Source organism: Tachypleus tridentatus, chromosome 2 (genome assembly GCF_004210375.1).
Source record: "Tachypleus tridentatus isolate NWPU-2018 chromosome 2, ASM421037v1, whole genome shotgun sequence".
In the NCBI taxonomy this organism is placed as follows: Eukaryota; Metazoa; Arthropoda; class Merostomata; order Xiphosura; family Limulidae; genus Tachypleus; species Tachypleus tridentatus.
The window spans coordinates 9,953,886-9,981,356 of record NC_134826.1 but is presented as its reverse complement, the minus strand read 5'-3'; the positions used below and the strand labels follow the sequence as shown (position 1 = coordinate 9,981,356).

Here is a 27,471-nt window from a genome sequence, read left to right as displayed (position 1 = left end):
TTAATTAATTTAGTTTACAGTACTGCGCCTCACTTAATTAATTTATTTCACACTACTACATTTCACTTAATTAATTTAGTTTACAGTACTACGCTTCACCTAATTAATTTATTTCACACCACTACACTGCACTTATTGAATTTAGTTTACAGTACTGCGCTTCACTTAATTAATTTAGTTTACAGTACTGCACTTCACTTAATTAATTTAGTTTACAGTACTGCACCTCACGTAATTAATGAAGTTCACACTATAATATATGTTTATTAATTAATTTAGTTCACACTGTAACATGTGTTCATTAATTAATTTAGCTGACACTATAGCATATGTTTATTAATTAATGTAGTTCACACTGTAACATATGTTTATTAATTAATGTAGTTCACACTGTAACATATGTTTATTAATTAATTTAGTTGACACTGTAATATACGTTTAATAATTAATTTAGTTTGCACTGTAATATACGTTTAATAATTAATTTATTTCACACCTCAATAGTTGTTGTTTATGAAACAGCTCTCCCTGGTGTATCCCAGCCGATCTGATTAGCTCTTGTATTCACGAAAGGCCAAGTCGGCACTGGATATGGCAAATATAATGTAGTTGGTATATTATTACATATTTTTCTCTGTTTTCACTTACACGTTATTGGTATTATCTGATGCAATATCTTTATTGCAAAGAAGAACAGTTTCTTTTGTTCTCATCTTAACATGAAAACTTCTGAAGACAGTCATGTCTCTTGAATACTTTGATTAAAACACGAACTGAAAGGAAACGTTATAGTCTGGGTTACTCAACATAAACAGCTAAAAAGGATTTCTCGTGTAACGCCACTGTCAACACTTAATGCATAAGAACGTTATATCAGTGTACAACATGTAGATATCCTGTCTACCTACAGCTGCAGCTAGTTTCTCCAAAGTCCTATATCTATCTTACCTTGTGTGACCTTCTAACATGTATATGAATACTTCCGCGATTTCCAACTAACTTCTTCCATGATTTCAAATCTTTTAACCTTCTGTTACAAGCTATTTTGTTCATCTTTAAAATCTAATATTTTAAAGCCCCCAACCCCAAGTGCCACAGCGTTATTTCTGTGGACGTACAATGCTAAAAGTCGAATTTCGGTACCCGTGGTGGGCAGAGCGCAGACAGCTCATTGTGTATCTTTGTGCTTAAGTTTGCTTCCTGTCATTGTGACTGTTTATTTCAGGGCTGTCTGTGAATAACCTTCTATAATTTTGAGCCGTCTGTAGGTTTGGTTTGTTTTGAAATTCGCGAACATTACTAGAGTACTATGTTTGGTAGTCGCTCTGATTGAGTAGTGATGGATTAGACTCAACAACACTCACAACAAGCTCTTGAGCTACTACTTTACCAGAAAATAGTTGAACTGACAATAATATTATAGTGCTTCACTTCTGAAAGAGCGACCATCTTCTATGACGGCGATTCGAGTCCATGATTCACTTATAGAATAAGTGAATAACCGTCAGAATAAGGCAAATCACAGACTCTAGGAAATAGTTAGACAACGATACCTACCGCCGACTCTTGGGCTGCTCTTGAGTGATCAAAAAGTGGGTATTTGTTTGGTAATCTCAAAGCGCATACGCAGCTCCAAAATGCGGAGCGCGTTTTTATGGTAATAGATCATGATCCATGATTCTACAAATACAAAATGTGCGCTCTATAACCGCAAGCCACACCTAACCTAAATGTCGCTAACAATTTATTTTACCTTCTCAGTGAAACACCTCAGATGTTTCTTTCCTTTTTAATTTTAATTTATGTTAATTTTATGTCATTATTCACATATTTATAACACATAAGTGTGTTTGACGCTCGCGTTTAATTTTTAGTGTACAGATAGCGAACCTTTAAATGCAGTGGCATTTATTATTGAACTAGTCATGCGACATTCTCCCCTTTTAGTATTTCTGAACCTATCCACGCACGGTGGCGCTTGAGATTTCCTTAGAACAATGCTACTGCGTTCATTACTAAAATAGGTCATCTATATAAATACTTGATGACTGTCTTTCTTCCTTTTACCAATTGAAAAACTGACTGGCGTGTTTGACAAATGGTAGAGTTAACCTTGTTGTTTTTATATTATACAGTGTGTATGTCTCTCAGTCCAAGAGATAATCAGATAGAAAGGTTTCCCAACACTTAGAAACACTGAGAGAGAAAACAAAAGTTTTCCAGCTGACGAGTTTGTAATTTGACTCAGAAATATTTATTTATTCTATGTCTTACACAAAGCCAAATGACTTATACATTATAAGATCTTGTGTAGAGTCTATTTTAGACTCTATAGAGTGAGCAACACATCTCCTGTCGAACCTCCAGTTATAAGGGCATTGTTCTTACCTAGAGGAAATAATTGAAACTGAGAATACCAGCAGATGTACCTGGTAAGCAAAGTACTGTTTAACACGTTACCTAAAGTGAAAGTTTTACTTCTCAGGACATTGTAGTTAAAAACAGTCATGACATCGGTTTACTGGAATCGAACATTATAATAACAACAAAGATGGAGTTACAACCAACAGAATATGAACAGAAAGTAAAATTTCAGCAAAATCTCCTGTAAGTAAAACAGGAAGTGATTCATTTGTTTGTTGTTAAGTACAAAGGAATAGCTGTGGTCTGTCCACCACGGGTATCGAAACTCGGGTTCTAGCGTTGTAAGAGGATCGACCATGTAACAAGTAACAAGGGAATCCACCAAAGGTGTTAGCTTGCTACTAGGTGTTTGTTCACAAGTCCAGTACCACTTTTCAGGCGAGAGTAGTTGAGATGCTGTATTTTAAGGTAGCATGGTAAAGCTACACACCACCATGAAAGCTTTATTAACGTTGCCACACCCACAGTGCTTCTGTCCGAAGTAGTTCCGGTGATTTATAAAAATATGTTACGTTCCACGTTCCAGACACGCCTTGAGAGTGATATTTAAACACGAGCAACACACGGTACATTTGTTTGATAGCCATGACTGTTCTACAGTTTGGATGTAAAAAATAAAACGTACAAGGTAATATGTTACGTCTGCTTCTAGGCATGCTGTCACTATTTTGTGCAAACAATCGTTCGCTAGTTATTCCAATGTTACAAAATCACTTTCTGTAATCTTCGAACAAACGTTTCTCATGACGGAAAGAAATACGACCCATCTGTTAGACAAGCAATGTTAACTCAATATTTCTATACAATGTAGATACTACCCATCTGTTAGACAATCAATGTTAACTCGATATTTCTATACAATGTGGATACTACCCGTCTGTTAGAAAAGAAATGTTAACTCGATATTTCTATACAATGTGGATACAACCCATCTGTTAGACAAACAATGTTAACTTGATATTTATAAACAATGTACATAATACCCATCTCTTACACTAATAATATTTACCTGATATTTCTATACAATGTGGATACTACCCATCTGTTAGACAAGCAATATTTACTGGATATTTCCATACAATGTGGATACTACCCACCTGTTAGAAAAGCAATGTTAACTCGATATTTCTATACAATGTGGAGACTACCCATCTGTTAGACAATCAATGTTAACTCGATATTTCTATACAATGTGGATACTACCCATCTGTTAGACAAGCAATGTTAACTCGATATTTCTATACAATGTAGAGACTACCCATCTGTTAGACAATCAATGTTAACTCGATATTTCTATACAATGTGGATACTACCCATCTGTTAGACAAGCAATGTTAACTCGATATTTCTATACAATGTGGATACTACCCATCTGTTAGACAATCAATGTTAACTCGATATTTCTATACAATGTGGATACTACCCGTCTGTTAAAAAAGAAATGTTAACTCGATATTTCTACACAATGTGGATACTACCCATTTGTTAGACAAACAATGTTAACTCAATATTTCTATACAATGTAGATACTACCCATCTGTTAGACAATCAATGTTAACTCGATATTTCTATACAATGTGGATACTACCCGTCTGTTAGAAAAGAAATGTTAACTCGATATTTCTATACAATGTGGATACAACCCATCTGTTAGACAAACAATGTTAACTTGATATTTATAAACAATGTATATAATACCCATCTCTTACACTAATAATATTTACCTGATATTTCTATACAATGTGGATACTACCCATCTGTTAGACAAGCAATATTTGCTGGATATTTCCATACAATGTGGATACTACCCACCTGTTAGAAAAGCAATGTTAACTCGATATTTCTATACAATGTGGAGACTACCCATCTGTTAGACAATCAATGTTAACTCGATATTTCTATACAATGTGGATACTACCCATCTGTTAGACAAGCAATGTTAACTCGATATTTCTATACAATGTGGATACTACCCATCTGTTAGACAATCAATGTTAACTCGATATTTCTATACAATGTGGATACTACCCGTCTGTTAAAAAAGAAATGTTAACTCGATATTTCTATACAATGTAGAGACTACCCATCTGTTAGACAATCAATGTTAACTCGATATTTCTATACAATGTGGATACTACCCATCTGTTAGACAAGCAATGTTAACTCGATATTTCTATACAATGTGGATACTACCCATCTGTTAGACAATCAATGTTAACTCGACATTTCTATACAATGTGGATACTACCCGTCTGTTAAAAAAGAAATGTTAACTCGATATTTCTATACAATGTGGATACAACCCATCTGTTAGACAAACAATGTTAACTTGATATTTATAAACAATGTATATAATACCCATCTGTTACACTAATAATGTTTACCTGATATTTCTATACAATGTGGATAATACCCATCAGTTAGACAAGCAATGTTTACTGGATATTTCCATACAATGTGGATACTACCCATCTGTTAGACAAGCAATGTTCACTCGATATTTCTATACAATGTGGAAACTACCCATTTGTTAGACTAGAAAAGTTAACTCGATATTTCCATACACCATACAATGTGGATACAACCCGTCTGTTAGACAAGTAATGTTAACTCGATATTTTTATACAATGTGGATACTACACATCTGTTAGACAAGCAATGTTAACTGGATATTTCCATACAATGTGGATGCTACCCATCTGTTAGACAAGCAATGTTAACTCGATATTTCTATACAATGTGGATGCTACCAATCTGTTAGACAAGCAATGTTAACTCGATATTTCTATACAATGTGGATACTACCCATCTGTTAGACAATCAATGTTAACTCGATATTTCTATACAATGTGGATACTACCCGTCTGTTAAAAAAGAAATGTTAACTCGATATTTCTACACAATGTGGATACTACCCATTTGTTAGACAAACAATGTTAACTCAATATTTCTATACAATGTAGATACTACCCATCTGTTAGACAATCAATGTTAACTCGATATTTCTATACAATGTGGATACTACCCGTCTGTTAGAAAAGAAATGTTAACTCGATATTTCTATACAATGTGGATACAACCCATCTGTTAGACAAACAATGTTAACTTGATATTTATAAACAATGTATATAATACCCATCTCTTACACTAATAATATTTACCTGATATTTCTATACAATGTGGATACTACCCATCTGTTAGACAAGCAATATTTGCTGGATATTTCCATACAATGTGGATACTACCCACCTGTTAGAAAAGCAATGTTAACTCGATATTTCTATACAATGTGGAGACTACCCATCTGTTAGACAATCAATGTTAACTCGATATTTCTATACAATGTGGATACTACCCATCTGTTAGACAAGCAATGTTAACTCGATATTTCTATACAATGTGGATACTACCCATCTGTTAGACAATCAATGTTAACTCGATATTTCTATACAATGTGGATACTACCCGTCTGTTAAAAAAGAAATGTTAACTCGATATTTCTATACAATGTAGAGACTACCCATCTGTTAGACAATCAATGTTAACTCGATATTTCTATACAATGTGGATACTACCCATCTGTTAGACAAGCAATGTTAACTCGATATTTCTATACAATGTGGATACTACCCATCTGTTAGACAATCAATGTTAACTCGACATTTCTATACAATGTGGATACTACCCGTCTGTTAAAAAAGAAATGTTAACTCGATATTTCTATACAATGTGGATACAACCCATCTGTTAGACAAACAATGTTAACTTGATATTTATAAACAATGTATATAATACCCATCTGTTACACTAATAATGTTTACCTGATATTTCTATACAATGTGGATAATACCCATCAGTTAGACAAGCAATGTTTACTGGATATTTCCATACAATGTGGATACTACCCATCTGTTAGACAAGCAATGTTCACTCGATATTTCTATACAATGTGGAAACTACCCATTTGTTAGACTAGAAAAGTTAACTCGATATTTCCATACACCATACAATGTGGATACAACCCGTCTGTTAGACAAGTAATGTTAACTCGATATTTTTATACAATGTGGATACTACACATCTGTTAGACAAGCAATGTTAACTGGATATTTCCATACAATGTGGATGCTACCCATCTGTTAGACAAGCAATGTTAACTCGATATTTCTATACAATGTGGATGCTACCAATCTGTTAGATAAGCAATGTTAACTCGATATTTCTATACAATGTGGATACTACCCATCTGTTAGACAAGCAATATTTACTGGATATTTCCATACAATGTGGATACTACCCACCTGTTAGACAAGCAATGTTAACTCGATATTTCTATACAATGTGGAGACTACCCATCTGTTAGACAATCAATGTTAACTCGATATTTCTATACAATGTGGATACTACCCATCTGTTAGACAAACAATGTTAACTCGATATTTCTATACAATGTGGATACTACCCATCTGTTAGACAATCAATATTAGCTCGATATTTCCATACAATGTGGATAATACCCATCTGTTAGACAAGCAATGTTTACTGGATATTTCCATACAATGTGGATACTACCCATCTGTTAAAAAAGAAATGTTAACTCGATATTTCTATACAATGTGGATACAACCCATCTGTTAGACAAACAATGTTAACTTGATATTTATAAACAATGTATATAATACCCATTTGTTACACTAATAATGTTTACCTGATATTTCTATACAATGTGAATACTACCCATCTGTTAGACAAGCAATGTTCACTCGATATTTCTATACAATGTGGAAACTACCCATTTGTTAGACTAGAAAAGATAACTCGATATTTCTATACACCATACAATGTGGATACTACCCATCTATTAGACAAGCGATGTTAACTTGATATTTTTATACAATGTGGATAGACAAGCAATGTTAACTCGATATTTCCATTCAATGTGGATACTACCCATCTGTTAGACAAGCAATGTTAACTTGATATTTCTATATAGTGTGGATACTGCCCATCTGTTAGACAAGCAATGTTAACTTAATATTTTTATACAATGTAAATACTACCCATCTGTTAGACAAGCAATGTTAGCTCGATATTTCTATGCAATATGGATACTACAAATCTGTTTGACAAGCAATGTTAACTTGATATTTCTAAACAGTGTGGATACTGCCCATCTGTTAGACAAGAAATGTAACTTGATATTTCTATATAATGTGGAAACTACCCGTCTGTTAGATAAGCAATGTTAACTCGATATTTCTATACAATGTAGATACTACCCGTCTGTTAGACAAGCAATGTTAACTTGATATTTTTATACAATGTGGATACTACCCATCTGTTAGACAAGCAATGTTAACTGGATATTTCGATTCATTGTGGATACCACCCATCTGTTAGACAAGTAATGTTAACTCGATATTTCCATACAATGTGGATAATACCCATCTGTTAGACAACCAGTGTTTACTGGATATTTCCATACAATTTGGATACTACCCATCTGTTAGACAAGCAATGTTAACTCGATGTGGAAATACTAAAACAATAATTCTACTAAAGTGGGGCTATTCTCCTCTAAACAATCAAATATCACAAGTTTTTTCTTCTTTATCTAAATAACCACGTGTCTCTTGTTTTCTTGACCTGTTAACTCCAGTACATTTAACTTTAAACTAAATAACCATGTGTCTCTTGTCTTCTTGACCTGTTATCTCCAGTACATTTAACTTTAAACTAAATAACCACGTGTCTCTTGTCTTCTTGACCTGTTAACTCCAGTACATTTAACTTTAAACTAAATAACCACGTGTCTCTTGTCTTCTTGACCTGTTATCTCCAGTACATTTAACTTTAAACTAAATAACCACGTGTCTCTTGTCTTCTTGACCTGTTATTTCCAGTACATTTAACTTTAAACTAAATAACCACGTGTCTCTTGTCTTCTTGGCCTGTTATCTCCAGTACATTTAACTTTAAACTAAATAACCACGTGTCTCTTGTCTTCTTGACCTGTTATCTCCAGTACATTTAACTTTAAACTAAATAACCACGTGTCTCTTGTCTTCTTGGCCTGTTATCTCCAGTTCATTTAACTTTAAACCAAATAACCACGTGTCTCTTGTCTTCTTGACCTGTTATCTCCGGTACATTTAACTTTAAACTAAATAACCACGTGTCTCTTGTCTTCTTGACCTGTTATCTCCAGTACATTTAACTTTAAACTAAATAACCACGTGTCTCTTGTCTTCTTGGCCTGTTATCTCCAGTACATTTAACTTTAAACTAAATAACCAAGTGTCTCTTGTCTTCTTGACCTGTTATCTTCAGTACATTTAACTTTAAACTAAATAACCACGTGTCACTTGTCTTCTTGACCTGTCATCTCCAGTACATTTAACTTTAAACTAAATAACCACGTGTCTCTTGTCTTCTTGACCTGTTAACTCCAGTACATTTAACTTTAAACTAAATAACCACGTGTCTTTTGATTTCTTGACCTGTTATCCTCAGTATATTTATCTTTAAACTAAAAAATAAGAGATAATGTGAATTATCTCAAAGAATTGGTGTAGAACACTCTTACAATCCCAGCAGCAGTGATGTCATCTGGTGGATATAAAAGATTTGAGATTACTCTGTACTTTCATCAGAATTTAGTCTTCAAAATGGAAATACGTATCTGTTACTTACCTCACAACGAGTTCTGTTGACGTTGTATAAGCTGATACGGAAGACTTTATCCCTAAAATATAATACCATCTATCACAATACATCAGAATAATAGTGTAGAAGACACCATCCCTTAAATATAATAACATGTATCAAAATACATTATAAATAAATGTAATACCATCTATCATGATACATCAGAAGTGTGGAAGACATATATTAACCCTTAGCAAATGATGTTTCAGAATTTTAGAAAATATAACACTATATTTTCTGTGTCTCCTTTGATTATTGTGTAAGCTTAGATGTAATATACTTTTTCCTTCTCATAACAGTTCAACCCGTTAAGGAGGGCATATCTGATTAAGGTAGAATATTAACGGGTAATTAAATTATTTATCTCCGATTCTATCTGCTTCCTTCGAATGCTCATATACGTTATTCTTCTTGAATACGAGATTAATCCCATTGGTTAACAAAAATATCCGCACGTGCACCACACCTCCGTCATTTCAAATGTGTCTGTCGAATGTTAAGCAGGTTTTCCACTCTTACAACCGACATGCTCGTGACTAAACTTGACCGACCAACTAAAACGTAGATAAAAATTACTTGACGATTTTCTCCAAAGAAACCAGAGCCATGTGACTTTCGCCCTTCACGTGCATCCATCCCGGAGCAGCTGCATAGTTAGGACAACTAGAACCGAAATACGTAATTATCAACCACTAACATTATAATTCAGTTTAACACAATGTTCAACAAGGATATTACTACGTTCAGTCTCTCAAACTGCGTGTTATGTTCATGACGGCGCAGAGGGTTAGTGTATGCAGTATTACAGGACACTAGATAAACACGCGGGGAACTTTTACCTACAGTTTATAAACGAAAGGTACCCAGAACTAGCGATCAAATAAAAACTTGAATATCCGTCGAGGTCTTTAGGTAAACATAGTGACCTCTCTGATAATTTACCGTCAGTTTAAAGTAATGAAATATATAGTATTTTGGATCAATATGCCAGTTTAACCCACATCCATTTCGTTCTGATACATTTAATTACAAGTTACAGTAATATTAAAATAGTTCTAATTAAGACGAGAAGAGTTCTTCCATTCAGTAAGAATCTACTACACTGTAAGATAGTTTACATAAGAGGAAGTGATGAATTAATAAAGAACAAGAAGAGCTACATCCCACTAACCGTACCTGTCTTACACATACAGTAAATAAAGGACAGCCTTAACTAACACGTTTAAGATTCATTTGTAAAATACACAAATTTAAAACTTGGTACCCAGGAACCCACATGATGTCCAGCTAGATCTCTGGGTACCAAGTTTTAAATTTGTGGAATTTGTCCCAGTAATTGATATATTTGCGGAACGAAAAGCTCAGAAGAGAATTTATTTCTCTGTCTTGCGTAAGTAATGGACGATTCTTTGTATATTATTAAATTATTTATCAGCTATCACAAAAGTTGTTTCTTTAGTGAAATCCATGCAAAGATACTTGAAAACTATCCGCCCTACTCGTCCCCAATTTTGAAGGAATTGTTTGCTTGTTTCTCTTGAAGTGTTAAGCACAAAGCTGCACAGTGTGCTAGCTGTGCTCTGCTCACTAGAGATATCGAAACCTGTTGTCAAGCGTGGTATGTTCGCGGACATACCGTTGTGCCATTTGAAGCTTTTAAGCTCGTTTTTTGAATTTCACGCAAAGCTACTTGAGGGCTATCTGCAATAACCGTCCCTAATTTAGCAGTGTAAAACAAGAGGGAAGGCAGCTCTCATCAACATCCACCGCCAACTCTTGGGCTACTTTTTTCCCCAACGAATAGTGGGATTGACCGTAACATTATAACGCCCCCGCGGCTGAAAGGGTGAGTATGTTTATTGCGAGGGAAAATCCAACCCGCGCCCCTCAGATTACGAATCGAACGCGTTCACCCACCTGGCCATGACGGACCAGCTTTGAAGTTAAATATCAGACTGCAGGAAATACAGCTAGAAATAACCGCCCACCGCCAAATCTTGGGCTACTTCATAGTGGGATTAAACGCAATATTTTAACCATGAGGGAGCTCAGTGACACGATTCGAACCAGCGATCAGCAGATCTCACTGATCAAATGTAGAGGTATACATTATTCAATTTATTTGTAACTTACAACATTTATTTATCGGTAGTAATCTAGTAAGGTTTATGTATCGGTAGTAATCTGGTAAGGTTTATCTATCGGTAGTAATCTGGTAAGGTTTATCTATCGGTAGTAATCTAGTAAGTTTTATCTATCGGTAGTAATCTAGTAAGGTTTATGTATCGGTAGTAATCTGGTAAGGTTTATCTATCGGTAGTAATCTAGTAAGACTGAGAAGCACGTTATTATTACGCTAACAAGACACTTAAACACTACAAATGATCTGAAAACTTAATCACCACCAATCACTAAATCATACATAATGTCTAATCTGGGTACCAGAAAATACTGAATGAAACTACCATGTTTACGATGTACCATATAATTCTGAATGAAACGAGCAGGTATACTGTATATCATTTATTACTGAATGAAACGACCATGTTTACTCTCTGCCAGATAATACTGAATAAAACTACGATGTTTACTCTGTACAAGATATTAAAGAATGAAACGACCAGGTTTAGTGTGAACCAGTTATAACTGAATGAAACAGTGAGTAAACTACCATGTTTACTCTGTACCAGATATTAATGAATGAAACTACCATGTTTACTGTGTACCAGATAATACTGAATGAAACTAACATGTTTAGTGAGTACCAGATACTATTAAATGAAACTACCATGTTTACTGTGTACCACATGATACTGTATGAAACGACCATGTTTACTGTGTTCCTGATATTACTGAATGAAACTACCATGTTTATTCTGTATCGGATATTACAGAATGAAACTATCATGTTTTCTCTGTATCAGATATTACTGAATGAAACGACCAGGTTTACTGTGTACCAGTTATTACTGAATGAAACGATGGGTAAACTACCATGTTTACTCTCTAAAAGATAACACTGAATGAAACTACCATGTTTACTCTTTACCAGATATTACAGAATGAAACTACCATGTTTACTGGGCATCAGATAATACTGAATGTAACTACCAGGTTTATTGTGTACCATATAATACTGAATGAAACGGTGATGAAACTACCAGGTTTACTGTGTACCATATAATACTGAATGAAACGGTGATGAAACTACCAGGTTTACTGTGTACCATATAATACTGAATGAAACGGTGATGAAACTACCAGGTTTATTGTGTACCATATAATACTGAATGAAACGGTGATGAAACTACCAGGTTTATTGTGTACCATATAATACTGAATGAAACGGTAATGAAACTACCAGGTTTACTGTGTACCATATAATACTGAATGAAACGGTGATGAAACTACCAGGTTTATTGTGTACCATATAATACTGAATGAAACGGTGATGAAACTACCAGGTTTACTGTGTACCATATAATACTGAATGAAACGGTGATGAAACTACCAGGTTTATTGTGTACCATATAGTACTGAATGAAACGGTGATGAAACTACCATGTTTATTGTGTGCTATATAATACTGAATGAAACGGTGATGAAACTACTATATTTACTGTGTACCTGATAATAATGATGCACATGTTAGTATATGTAGCAATCACATACAGTTCTAACAGGTCTATAACTTAATTTTTACAAACCCTATCCTACTTGTTTATTCTGTGAAAAACCTGTACTAACTCACAACCTCTGAATTACACAACAGGGGCTGGTCACAAAAATATATCTTTGTAAACTCTGTTGTTCTTCACCACTGTTTAACAGTCGCTACTAATATATTTCAACACGATAAACGTTTTGCTGAAATACTTGTTTATGGATGTTTTAGGAATGTTTGGTGGCCGGTTAAACTGGTGTGCTGTACGGAATCACGATAGGTAACTTATGTGGAAAAGTCTTGTTCCGAACAACTTGAGTGAGTTCATTGCAGAGACGAAAGACGGTAGATACCTGAAAGTTTGCAATCGTTATGAAAACTTCCATTCTAAAACTGAATGGATTCAGGAAATAATTATCTCTGCTTTATTCTTGTGTAAAAATAAACAGTTTCTGGAACGAGAGCCCTCGATATTTGACCTTCCACCTTACAGAAACACATGATGGCGATTTTAACGGATTTACCGATTGATCCAGAATACAATACGTCATTAAAGAAGAAACTTTAAATAATAAAATAAGTAACAATGTTAAATAATCTGAAGAAACTTTAAATAATAAAATAAGTAACAATGTTAAATAATCTGAAGAAACTTTAAATAATAAAATAAGTAACAATGTTAAATAATCTGAAGAAACTTTAAATAATAAAATAAGTAACAATGATAAATAATCTGAAGAAACTTTAAATAATAAAACAAGTAACAATGTTAAATAATCTGAAGAAACTTTAAATAATAAAATAAGTAACAATGTCAAATAATCTGAAGAAACTTTAAATAATAAAATAAGTAACAATGTCAAATAATCTTGAGAAACTAAATAATAAAATAAGTAACAATGTTAAATAATCTGAAGAAACTTTAAATAATAAAATAAGTAACAATGTTAAATAATCTGAAGAAACTTTAAATAATAAAATAAGTACAATGTTAAATAATCTGAAGAAACTTTAAATAATAAAATAAGTAACAATGTTAAATAATCTGAAGAAACTTTAAATAATAAAATAAGTAACAATGTTAAATAATCTTGAGAAACTAAATAATAAAATAAGTAACAATGTTAAATAATCTGAAGAAACTTTAAATAATAAAATAAGTAACAATGTTAAATAATCTGAAGAAACTTTAAATAATAAAATAAGTAACAATGTTAAATAATCTTGAGAAACTAAATAATAAAATAAGTAACAATGTTAAATAACCTGAAGAAACTTTAAATAATAAAATAAGTAACAATGTTAAATAACCTGAAGAAACTTTAAATAATAAAATAAGTAACAATGTTAAATAATCTGAAAAACTTTAAATAATAAAATAAGTAACAATGTTAAATAATCTTGAGAAACTAAATAATAAAATAAGTAACAATGTTAAATAATCTGAAGAAACTTTAAATAATAAAATAAGTAACAATGTTAAATAATCTGAAGAAACTTTAAATAATAAAATAAGTAACAATGTTAAATAATCTTGAGAAACTAAATAATAAAATAAGTAACAATGTTAAATAACCTGAAGAAACTTTAAATAATAAAATAAGTAACAATGTTAAACAATCTTGAGAAACTAAATAATAAAATAAGTAACAATGTTAAATAATCTGAAGAAACTTTAAATAATAAAATAAGTAACAATGTTAAATAATCTGAAGAAACTTTAAATAATAAAATAAGTACAATGTTAAATAATCTGAAGAAACTTTAAATAAAGTAAGTATTAATGTTAAATAATCTGAAGAAACTTTAAATAACAAAATAAGTAATAATGTTAAATAATATGAAGAAACTTTAAATCTTCTTCTTGAAAAAGGTAATCAACTTCCTAATTAATTTTGAATTATTTTATTTATTAACAAACCTCAATAACTATCAGATTGAAATATTTCTCAGCTTATTTTCCTGCAATTTATTAGCAAATCAAAATCAATAGCCAAAATGTCCAGTTGTTTCCTGCTTACCTTTTAAACTCACTCAACCCCAGCCTGGCAAGGTCAGGGGGTTAGAGCGCTTGATTCGAAAAAATAAGAATCGCAGGTTCGAATCCCCGTCACACCAAACATTCTCACCGTTCAGCCATGGGGACGTTATAATGTACGGTCAATACCACTATTCGTTGATAATAGAGTAGCCGAGAGTTGACACTTGGTGGTGATAACTAGCTACCTTCCCTCTAGTCTTACACTGCTAAATTAGGTACGATTAGCGCAGATAGTCCTCGATTATCTTTGCGCGAAAATAAAAAATAAACAAATACTCAACTCCTTTCTCTGGTTGATAACAGAGTGGTATGTCGTAAAGCGATAAAACCCGTAATGGTCACATTACAGACAGATCATTAGGTAAATTTGTGCTGAATATCAAACTCACAAGTATCTAAAACTATCCCCCATCTTATGATCTACCCAATAAGAGCGTTAAATCCCAATAGCTTTAATAACAAAATACTACTCAATCGAACACTTGAAACCACTGACGGAAAGAACTTGGAACACTCTTAACAATGTTCTACCCACAAAAATATTAACAATTTTAACAATGTTCTTCTATCAAAGTACCATCAGATATTAACAATTTTAACACTGTTCTACCAATACAAGTATAATCAAACATCATCCATTTTAAGAATGATCTTCCAACACAAGTACCATCAAATACTAACAATTTTAACAATGTTCTTCCATCAAAGTACCATCAGATATTAACAATTTTAACACTGTTCTACTGATACATGTATCATCAAATATTAACAATTTTAACAATGTTCTTTCAACAAAAGTACCATCAAATGTTAACACCTTTAACATTGTTCTACCGAAATAAATATTAACAATTTTAACAATGTTCTTCCAACAAAGTACTATAAAATGTTAACAAATTTCACATTGTTCAACCGAAATAAATGTTAACAATTTTAACAATGTTCGCCATAAAAAGTACCATCAAATATTAACAAGTTTAACATTGTTCTATCGACACAAATATTAACAATTTTCATAATATTTTTCCATAAAAAGTACCATCAAATATTAACAATTCTATTAATGTTCTACCGACACAAGTACCATCAAATATTAACAATTTTAACAATGTTCTACCGACACAAGTACCATCAAATATTAACAATTTTAGCAATGTTCTACCAACACAAGTACCATCAAATATTAACAATTTTAAAAATGTTCTCCCAACACAAGTACCATCAAATATTAACAATTTTAAAAATGTTCTCCCAACACAAGTACCATCAAATATTAACAATTTTATAAATGTTCTACCGACACAAGTACCATCAAATATTAACAATTTTAACATTATTCTACCGACACAAATATTAACACATTTCACATTGTCCTTGCAACACAAATACCGCCAAATATAACCAGAAAAAACCAAGAAAAACGGGTATCTAAAAACGAAGGTAATGAGCAGGATTACGTCCACAAGCAGCTTCCTCTTCACATTTCAGCTCATTAGGGAAACAATAGAAGTACTTACATAGCACCCACAAAGAGAGTTTCCTGACTGGAATCAAGATAGAGAGTCCTGTAGTATAGGTGGCCACAACTGAAGTCGTAGATTTGTTCTGAAGAAAATTAAAATCTCTGATGAAATAAAAGGAACAAAACGTGTAAGTTCTTTATCATATAAGTTTCACAAAAAGACGCTATTACAGACAAATAGTTTCTCTGGCTACACTTTGTTTCTCTACTTTTTCACTGGACACAAAATAGGTTCTTTAATGAAATATCCTTCAACAAAACATCATAATTTTTTTTTTAGTCTATAAAACTATATTATATATATTAACTACCCATGTTTATGTTTTAATTATGAAGTGGATACACTATCTATGTAGCCAATAAACAAGGAAATGTAACTACAGACACGACCCTTCTCAGCTCTACCCCTGCAGTGAAATGCCCCTTTAAATTGGTAATGTAAACTTGCACATACTTAAACAACCTGGGATTACTAACTAATCTTCACCACTCATACGTGTGCCTCATACGTGAATGTAACTTGTATGTATGAATATGCCTTAAAATATAAAAACTGGTCAAACAATATTAGAAATATTAAAGTAAAAATATCCATGTCAAATATTTCTCGTATTTTTTATTTCATGCACCCCCCACGAAACATATAAATTGGTAAATAATTGGGCTAAACCGATGAAAGTGAGTTATAAGATGTAGTTTAGCACTTTATAATAGAAACCTACAGTAGTAGTGCTTTAATAACGTACAGTTCAATATTTATGATAGAAACATACAGTGAAAGTGGTTTAATAACGTGTAGTTCAGTACTTTATAATAGAAACATCCAGTGAAAGTGGTTTAATAACGTGTAGTTCAGTACTTTATAATAGAAACATCCAGTGAAAGTGGTTTAATAACGTGTAGTTCAACACTTTATAATAGAAACATCCAGTGAAAGTGGTTTAATAACGTGTAGTTCAGTACTTTATAATAGAAACATCCAGTGAAAGTGGTTTAATAACGTGTAGTTCAGTACTTTATAATAGAAACATCCAGTGAAAGTGGTTTAATAACGTGTAGTTCAGTACTTTATAATAGAAACATCCAGTGAAAGTGGTTTAATAACGTGTAGTTCAGTACTTTATAATAGAAATATCCAGTGAAAGTGGTTTAATAACGTGTAGTTCAGTACTTTATAATAGAAACATCCAGTGAAAGTGGTTTAATAACGTGTAGTTCAGCACTTTATAATAGAAAGGTTCTGAACCTGACGATGACCGAAGAAGGTCGAAACGTTGTTCGCTCTTCTATGTAAAATATTTTCTCAACTCAAACGATCCGTTTTTGCATATAAATTTCTCAACAAGTGGGTTTCTCGACATCACTGATTGTGTTTTATTTCTTTGTAGACAATAAATATAAAGCTAATTTTGCTCCTACAAGAAATTAACATAAAAAATGTATTGCGTATCGAGTTCACATCGTCTGAGTGTGGTGTACACTTCTTCAAATTCGCTTATTGTTTGTTTGTTTGTTTTATTGAATTTCGCGCAAAGCTACTCTAGGGCTATATGTGTTAGCCGTCCCTAATTTTGTAGAGTAAGACTAGAGGGAAGGCACCACCCACCGCCAACGCTTGGGCTACTCTTAGTAGTGGAATTGACCGTCACATTATAACGTCCCCACTACTGAAAGAGTGAGCATGTTTGGTCGAACCCGCGACGCTCAGATTACAAGTCGAACGCCTTAACCCACCTGGCTATGAAGGGCCTCGGATTCGTTTACTTTGCACTTGCTTGGAGCCAAAGAAGTTTTGCAAATGTATGTATTTGTAAATAATCACAATAATTCTCGCGTCATGAAGCAGACCTGATTGAAATAATATACAGTGTTTTAACAAACAAAACATTCAGGTTTGTATTCATCTTCCTGGTAATGTTATAGTGGAAAGCTACAAATTAAGCTGTTTGCACTCTGTCCACAAGATGGACTCCAAGTTCTGATTTTAGTATTGTGAAACTTATCACTGACCAACTGGGAGAGTATGCATATTGAGTTGTTTGTCCAGTGTTTGGATGAGTTGTATTTGCTTGTTTTGTTTATAGAATTTCGCGCAAAGCTTCACGAAGGCTATCAGCGCTAGCTGTCTTATCGTGAGTTGATGTATTCTGTACTTGCTAAACCTTGACCATAACATTATACGAGGTAAACACACACACACCAGATTTCTGTTAAATAATTTTGTGATAAAGTCTGTGTTGAATTACACTTCTTATTGGATGAAAGTTTACTATTCATTTAATACATTATATGGAATAAAAGCGGTGTTAAAGTATTATACATCTGTCTTCTACTAATTGTCTCTATTACTATATAATTTCAATACAAATTATAACAGATATATTTTGACTACATATAACAATAATACTAATTTTAGCCTCTCTCGTTTCTATTGGCTGATCAGTAAATCTGAGGGTTCAAACTGTTTTCGATAGTCGTTGTAAGGACAGCACAGATCGTCTCAGATGTAACTTTATGTTTAGGTTTCTTGATGACGAGAAACCCACTTAAAATAAAAATGTATCTCAGAACGGCTGGTATGGGTATTAACACTTTTATTGATAAGCAGAGAACGTTTCGACTTTCCTAGGTCATCTTCAGGTTAACAACAAGAGTTTGCAACTGACTGTTGCCGGACACATGTCTTAGAGACTAGAATATAATATAAACAGGTACCAGACTGTAGGGGGCGTTGTAGTTGGATGTTAGGTTATTAATTAGCAAATGTATAAAGGTGTTCCTTTATATTGGTTTAATTTTGGTTTTAGTTGCTGTATAATTAGGGCTTCTTTAATATTACGTTTGTTTATATTTGTTTCCCTACTTAATATCTGGGCGTTTTCTATGGTTATGTTGTGTTTATTTGATTTGTAGTGTTCAAAAACTTGTGAAGATGTTTTTGTTTTTTTTTGTTCTTTGAATCTGGTTTCCATTTTTCTGCATGTTTCACCAATATAGAAGTTGTGGCAATTGTTGCATTGTATTTTATAAATAATGTTGGTGTTGTGTTTTTCAGTAGTTTTTACGTAGTATGGACTTCAGTTTTGTACCTGGTTTTTGAATAAATTTGGTGTTTACTGAATGTTGTCTTTTGTCGAAATGTTGGTTATTTTTTTTGCTGATGTCAGGAACATGTGGTATGCAGCAATATAAGGTTTTGTAGTTTGTTGTATCTTGGGATTTACTGTTGACTGTGTTGTTGATCTGGATGTGTGCGTATAATTTTTTGAGGAAATTTGTTGATGTTAATAAAGTGTTGTTTTATTTTGTTGATTTCATCATTAATTTTATCAGGTGAACATAGTTTTGTGACTGTGTTTATTTGATTTTTTAATAAGTTGAGTTTTTTTGTTTCATGTGCTGAGTCATGTTCAGGTTTGTTATGAATTTCGCGCAAAGCTACACGAACGCTATCAGCGCTAGCCGTCCCTAATTTTGCAGTGTAAGACTAGGAGGAAGGCAGCTAGTCATCACTACCCACCGCCAATTCTTGAGCTACTCTTTTACCAATGAATAGTGAGATTGAGCGTCACATTATAACTCCCTCACGACGGGAAAGGTGAGAATGTTTGTTGTGACGGAGATTCAAACCCGCGACCCTCAGATTACGAATCGAGTGCCCTCTAACCACCTAGCCATGACAGTCCATACTACTGTTCTTGATGGTCTGGTGAGAACGTTTATGCAATAATTAATTTGTGTTTAATGCCAAGTTACTAATGCTAGTTACCACTGTCTATAATTGTGATCTACTGATCAAATGAAAGATACACAAAAAACATCACCTTGCTTCCACCATTCACGCTAAGGAATCAGATGTCACTTTTATAACTCACCCACAGCTTAAAGTGTGAGTAATGTTTTTTGGTATCTCAGATATTCGAACTCAAAACTTATCAGCTTCGAACTCGAAAAATCAGCAATAAAATCAGCTATACCTTGTTACTAATGACACTTACTAGTAACCATATTTTTTTACTAATGACACTTACTAGTAACCATATTTTTTTACTAATGACACTTACTAACAAACACTCCTTGTTACTAATGACACTTACTAACAAACACTCCTTGTTACTAATGACACTTACTAACAAACACTCCTTGTTACTAATGACACTTACTAGTAACCTCACCTTCTTACTAATGATACTCACTAGTAACCTCACCTTGTTGCTAATGACACTCACTAGTAACCTCACCTTGTTGCTAATGACACTCACTAACAACCACACCTTGTTACTTATGACACTTACTAATAACCATACCTTGTTGCTAATGGCACTTACTAACAACCATACCTTGTTGCTAATGGCACTTACTAACAACCATACCTTGTTGCTAATGGCACTTACTAACAACCATACCTTGTTGCTAATGGCACTTACTGGTAACCATACCTTGTTACTAATGTCACTTATTGATAACCATAACTAAATACAAAATTCTTCCCAATTTCTTTCTGTTTTTACACATAGTAATCTATAAACAGAAACGTTAAGTTGAATTATCTAAATATCTCTAAATAATAGCCTTAAACAACAAGAAGAAAAACAGTAATTATTTAATGTTTTCTTCCCCTTATAGATACCCGAGTCAATTATACTCAAAATCACTTACAAAACGTTGGACAGTTCACAGCTTATCCAGACATGTGTTATTAATACAACCAATCACGTTTAATCACATACACGAAATATCTGTTAAGCCTGAAAGACAAAGTCTCTGTTGCATGTGTATTTAACTGACACGAAACGTACATTTTCTTTGGGTTATTTTTAATCAAATTTTGCAGAGAATATTCTTTATAATTTACTTTTTAAAATGAAATTACATGGGAAGTATTTAAATATACAGGGTTTTCGCAAAGTCACTGTGCAGTTTTGTAATCATAAGTTATTATATTATTATTATACAGGGTGTTCGGAAAGTCACTGTGCAGTTTTGTAATCATATGTTATTACATTATTATTATACAGGGTGTTCGCAAAGTTACTGTGCAGATTTGTAATCATATGTTCTTATATTATTATTATACTGGGTGTTCGGAAAGTCACTGTGCAGTTTTGTAATCATATTCAGTTATGTCGAGAAATCCCACTTGTAGAGAAATATTTATGTAAAAACGGCTCGTTTGGTTTGAGAAAATATTTTACGTGGAAGAGCGAACAACGTTTCGACCTTCTTCGGTCATCTTCAGGTTCACAAAGAAAGAGGTAACTGACCGGAAGCTGACCACATGTTAGGAAGGGGTTGTGTCGGAATGTAGAGGGCGGTGTTAGATGTTTGAATATATGTTTTTCTCAGTGTATTTGTACTTACCTGTTACCATTATGTCTGAACTAGCATACCGTACACCTCTATTAACAGTACACGCTCACACGATCGTTAAGAAACTAAGAAATTTAAACCAAAGAATTATCAATAGAAGAAATGACATTTATTTTATTCAACAATGTAGAAAGGAACAACTAACCCTAATTTTGTAAAGGTAAAACTATCAAAAAATTTTAATACATACACAAACATTATCCAAAATTCACAGAAAAAAAACAACTACTTAAAGCCATGTTAAACACAAAATACAAAGAACTACATGACTTACAAAAATAAAAAATGAACCTAGACCATCAACTGGCATGCTGCATTAAACCAGAGATTTACAGACTTGTACAACGAAACATAAACCAAATCAATACTAAGAACGACAGAGACAAAAAGATCTGCCACAACAAAAAACTAGAAAAACTAAGATGCAAACAACAGAAAAGACACCAAAACGACAAACCGTTGACTAACCTCATAATTAACAGATCCGACCGACAATTAAACACAGACGAGATACATCTACTTAACAAAGGACTCAACTTCGCAATAGCACCTAGCACATTCCAACCTTAGAAATTAAAACATGTTTAGAAGATCTAGCCAGGAGACTTGTGATACTTTCTACATAAAACAAAACAAAGGAAACAACCAAAGACAACCAACAGAAAGAAGACAACTTAGATAATTCTATTGACATCCAACAGCCAAACTTCCCAGGTAAAATTACAAATTTATATTTTCCAGAAACACCTAAAAACAACATCTTAAACGATTTTTTCAAAGAATTTTCTCACAAAACCATCAACATAATTTCACAAAACAGAAAACTAAAAAACAATCTTACAAAAAGAGACATTAATTCCATTAAAAACCTAAAACAAGACAAAAACATAAAAATTCTAAAAGCAGACAAAGGTCACGCTATAGTCATAATGAACACGAATGAATACACCAAAAAAATGAAGAACATCCTGTCAGACACGAACAAATTTAAACCAATACACACAAATCCAACAAAGACACACGAGACGCAACTGAACAAATTACTACTGCAAATGAAAAAAGCCAAGACAATTTCACAAACACTTTATTCCTACCTACGTAAAACCGACTCACGCACACCGCAAATATACGGCATCCCCAAACCTCATAAACCAGATTGTCCATTACGACCAATAATGTCCACATATGAATCGTTTAATTACAATCTTGGTAAATACATAGCATGGGCATTCTCCAAATATGTAACATCAGCCAGCTCATTCATCAAAGACTCTTTTAATTTCAAGTCTAATCTAAATCAGCTTAATCATAAAGCCTTAATGGCCAGTTTTGATGTTATATCCGTCTTTACAGAAGTTCCAACCACTGAAGCCTGCAAGATAGCCTTAGAACTCTATATCCGAGACCCTAACCCAACTATAGACATTCCCAGCAACCAATCAGCAACCCTTATAGAATTCACCACGATAAAGACAAACTTCATGTTCAACAACCACACCTATATACAAACAAATGGCCTAAGCATGGGCAACCCAGTATCACCAGTTCTAGCCAATATTTTTATGACACAAGTTGAAACACAAGCAATTAACACAGCATTACATCCACCACTATACTTGTACAGATATGTAGATGACACGATTGCGGGATTCAAATCTACAGAACACACACTTAATATTTTCAATCACATTAACTCTATACATCCCAATATTAACTTCACATGTGAACAGGAAGAAAGCAATCAAATATCATTTCTTAACCTCAAAATTACAAGAACCGACACACAATTCAAAACAGAAATCCACCGAAAAATCACCCATACTGGACGATACATTCCTTGGGACTCAGCACATGAAACAAAACAAAAACTCAACATACTAAGAAACCAAATAAACACAGCCATAAAACTATGCTCACCAGATAAAATTAACGATGAATTAGACAAAGTAAAAGAATACTTCATCAACATCAATAAGTTTCCTCCACAAACTGTAGAAAACATTATACGCACACACCTAAACAGAAAGCAAAATCAACCAACTAAAGTAAATACAGCTCACGAATCAAAAAATCACGAAACCATATTCTGCTGCATACCATATATTCCCGACATCAGCAGACAAATAACCAACATTTGGCAAAAACTAGTAACAAAATATGGCATTCCAGTTAATACCAAATTTATTCAAAAACCAGGCACAAACCTGAGGTCTATACTATGTAAAAACTACACTGACAAACACCACACCAACATTATTTATAAAATACAATGTGATAACTGCAAGGACTTCTATATTGGAAAAACAAGTAGAAAAATGGAAACCAGGTTCAAAGAACATAAAAAGTCACCTTCACACGTTTTCGAACACTGCACGTTAAATAAACACAACATAACCATAGAAAACACCCAAATACTAAATAAAGAAACAAACATAAACAAACGCAAAATTAAAGAAGCCTTACTTATACAACAACTTAAACCCAAAATAAACCAATATAAAGGAACGATTTTATACCTATATTAATATAAGAAAATAAATAAATTATATATTCAAACATCTAATACCGCCCTCTACATTCCGACACTCAGTTACACAACCCCTTCCAAACATGTCGTCAGCTTCTGGTCAGTTACCTCTTTCTTTGTGAACCTGACGATGAGTCAAAACGTTGTTCGCTATTCTATGTAAAACATTTTCTCAATCCAAACGAGCCGTTTTTGCATATATATTTGTAATCACGTGTTATTATATTATTATTATACAGGGTGTTCGGGAAGTCACTGTGCAGTTTTGTAATCATATGTTATTACATTATTATTATACTGGGTGTTCGGGAAGTCACTGTGCAGTTTTGTAATCATATGTTATTACATTATTATTATACTGGGTGTTCGGGAAGTCATTGTGCAGTTTTGTAATCATATGTTATTATATTATTATTATACAGGGTGTTCGCAAAGTTACTGTGCAGATTTGTAATCATATGTTCTTATATTATTATTATACAGGGTGTTCGCAAAGTTACTGTGCAGATTTGTAATCATATGTTCTTATATTATTATTATACTGGGTGTTCGGAAAGTCACTGTGCAGATTTGTAATCATATGTTCTTATATTATTATTATAGTGGGTGTTCGGAAAGTCACTGTGCATTTTTGTAATCATATGTTATTATATTATTATTATACAAAGTGTTCGGAAAGTCACTGTGCAGTTTTGTAATCATATGTTATTATATTATTATTATACAGGGTGTTCGGGAAGTCATTGTGCAGTTTTGTAATCATATGTTATTATATTATTATTATACAAAGTGTTCGGAAAGTCACTGTGCAGTTTTGTAATCATATGTTATTATATTATTATTATACAGGGTGTTCGGGAAGTCACTGTGCAGTTTTGTAATCATATGTTATTATATTATTATTATACAGGGTGTTCGGGAAGTCACTGTGCAGTTTTGTAATCATATGTTATTATATTATTATTATACAGGGTGTTCGGGAAGTCACTGTGCAGTTTTGTAATCATATGTTATTATATTATTATTATACAGGGTGTTCGGAAAGTCACTGTGCAGTTTTGTAATCATATGTTATTATATTATTATTATACAGGGTGTTCTGGAAGTCACTGTGCAGTTTTGTAATCATATGTTATTATATTATTATTATACAGGGTGTCTGGAAGTCACTGTGCAGTTTTGTAATCATATATTATTATATTATTATTATACAGGGTGTTCGGGAAGTCACTGTGCAGTTTTGTAATCATATGTTATTATATTATTATTATACAGGGTGTTCGGGAAGTCACTGTGCAGTTTTGTAATCATGTGTTATTATATTATTATCATACAGGGTGTTCGGGAAGTCACTGTGCAGTTTTGTAATCATATGTTATTATATTATTATTATACAGGGTGTTCGGGAAGTCACTGTGCAGTTTTGTAATCATATGTTATTATATTTCAGATTTTGATCCCAATATGGTTTTAACAACTGAACAACGTGTATGGCTCGTCGAACACGTATTCAGTAAAAGTGGTAGATACACAGATGTAGTGCGACAGCGATTTGCTAAAAAATTCCCAGATACACCTGTTCCACATCGCAATAAATATATAAAAGCACAGCGACTATCCGAACTATTTCTATAAAGCCTATAATGTTAAACGTGTGTGTGTGTTCTCTATAAAGCCTATAATGTTAAACGTGTGTGTGTGTTCTCTATAAAGCCTAAAATGTTAAACATGTGTGTGTTTTCTCTATAAAGCCTACAATGTTAAACATGTGTGTGTTTTCTCTTTTATAAGCCTATAATGTTAAACGTGTGTGTGTTTTCTCTATAAAGCCTATAATGTTAAACATGTGTGTGTTTTCTCTTTTATAAGCCTATAATGTTAAACGTGTGTGTGTTTTCTCTTTTTTAAGCCTATAATGTTAAACGTATGTGTGTGTTCTCTATAAAGCTTATAATGTTAAACATGTGTGTGTGTTCTCTATAAAGCTTATAATGTTAAACGTGTGTGTGTTTTCTCTTTTTTAAGCCTATAATGTTAAACGTGTGTATGTTTTCTCTTTTTTAAGCCTATAATGTTAAACGTGTGTATGTTTTCTCTTTTTTAAGCCTATAATGTTAAACGTGTGTATGTTTTCTCTTTTTTAAGCCTATAATGTTAAACGTGTGTGTGTTTTCTCTTTTTTAAGCCTATAATGTTAAACGTGTGTGTGTTTTCTCTATAAAACCTATAATATTAAACGTGTGTGTGTGTTCATAGTTTTATTTCCTCATCATGTGTTTGTATTTAGAGCTTACAGGATAAGGTCGGCGGTGAGTCAGAAGGCTCGAAATCTAGTTTCGATACTCGTTGTAAGAAGATCACATACAACCCATTCTGTGTTTAACAAGGATCAATCACCTACCTTTCTGGTGTCGTAAGTGACCGGAGGTTCCTTTAGAGCTCCTAAACCGCCAAGTCCGATATCTATGGCTATGTCCATAATAGGTCAGCTGCAAAATGAAGCTGGTAATAAGAAAACTGACCAAAAGAGAAGACATAATGGCTGTCATTCAGTCAGATATCGTAAGTTTATATTTTCATCAAAATAATGTTCAGTAATGCTGTGAAACAACGCTCAGAGAAAATAGAATCATAAAAACACTACTACTACCCGGATTCTGGGTGTTAAAAAGAACTACACCACTTTGAACAAACTGGTTGTGGCTCAGTGTCTGAAGCACTGTCAACACTTGCAAAGTCGGAGACGTTCCAGTAAACACAAAATATGTAAACTACTACATCAATCGTTAGCTATTATAACAATTTGGTCACGATGTCACGTGTCCGTTAAATAGCTACAACGTCACAAAGTGCTCTAAACAACAGTGTGTCCTAAGCAGCATAAAAACAGGTGCATTTACCACTCTGCGAAAAGTAATTTTAAAAAAATCATTAACTCCGCTAATGGACTTCAGATCGTCGTGACTAACACGGTTAAACTATCAGAGTTATGTTCAGTTTGAAAACCATTTGCAACCGGTGCTCCATCTAACGAGTTTTCTCTTTTTCCGCCCGCCAATCGTAATTGAGCTTTACATGACGTCATTCATCAACGTAAGAATAACCGTTATCACGATAGACATCTACAGTGGACAAAGAGAACGAAACCAAACTTCCTTTCGACCGATAATTAGATACTGACAGTTATCCACTAGGTGTCCATGGATACCCAGAGT

At 33.1% G+C, this 27,471-nt stretch overlaps 1 protein-coding gene across 1 annotated transcript in view; it reads right to left on the bottom strand.

Annotated features, from left to right (window-relative positions):
- LOC143239284 (semaphorin-2A-like) overlaps positions 1-27,205 on the bottom strand; it is a 40,799-nt gene extending 13,594 nt beyond the window's left edge. Inside the window, exons 1-3 of the mRNA XM_076480213.1 lie at positions 26,658-27,205; positions 16,355-16,442; positions 9,118-9,169 (exon numbers count right to left, since the gene is read on the bottom strand). Of these exons, the coding sequence (XP_076336328.1) occupies positions 9,118-9,169; positions 16,355-16,442; positions 26,658-26,805 (288 nt within the window). The 5' untranslated portion in view covers positions 26,806-27,205. The remainder of the gene's footprint in view (positions 1-9,117; positions 9,170-16,354; positions 16,443-26,657) is intronic.
- Positions 27,206-27,471: the final 266 nt, after the last annotated feature.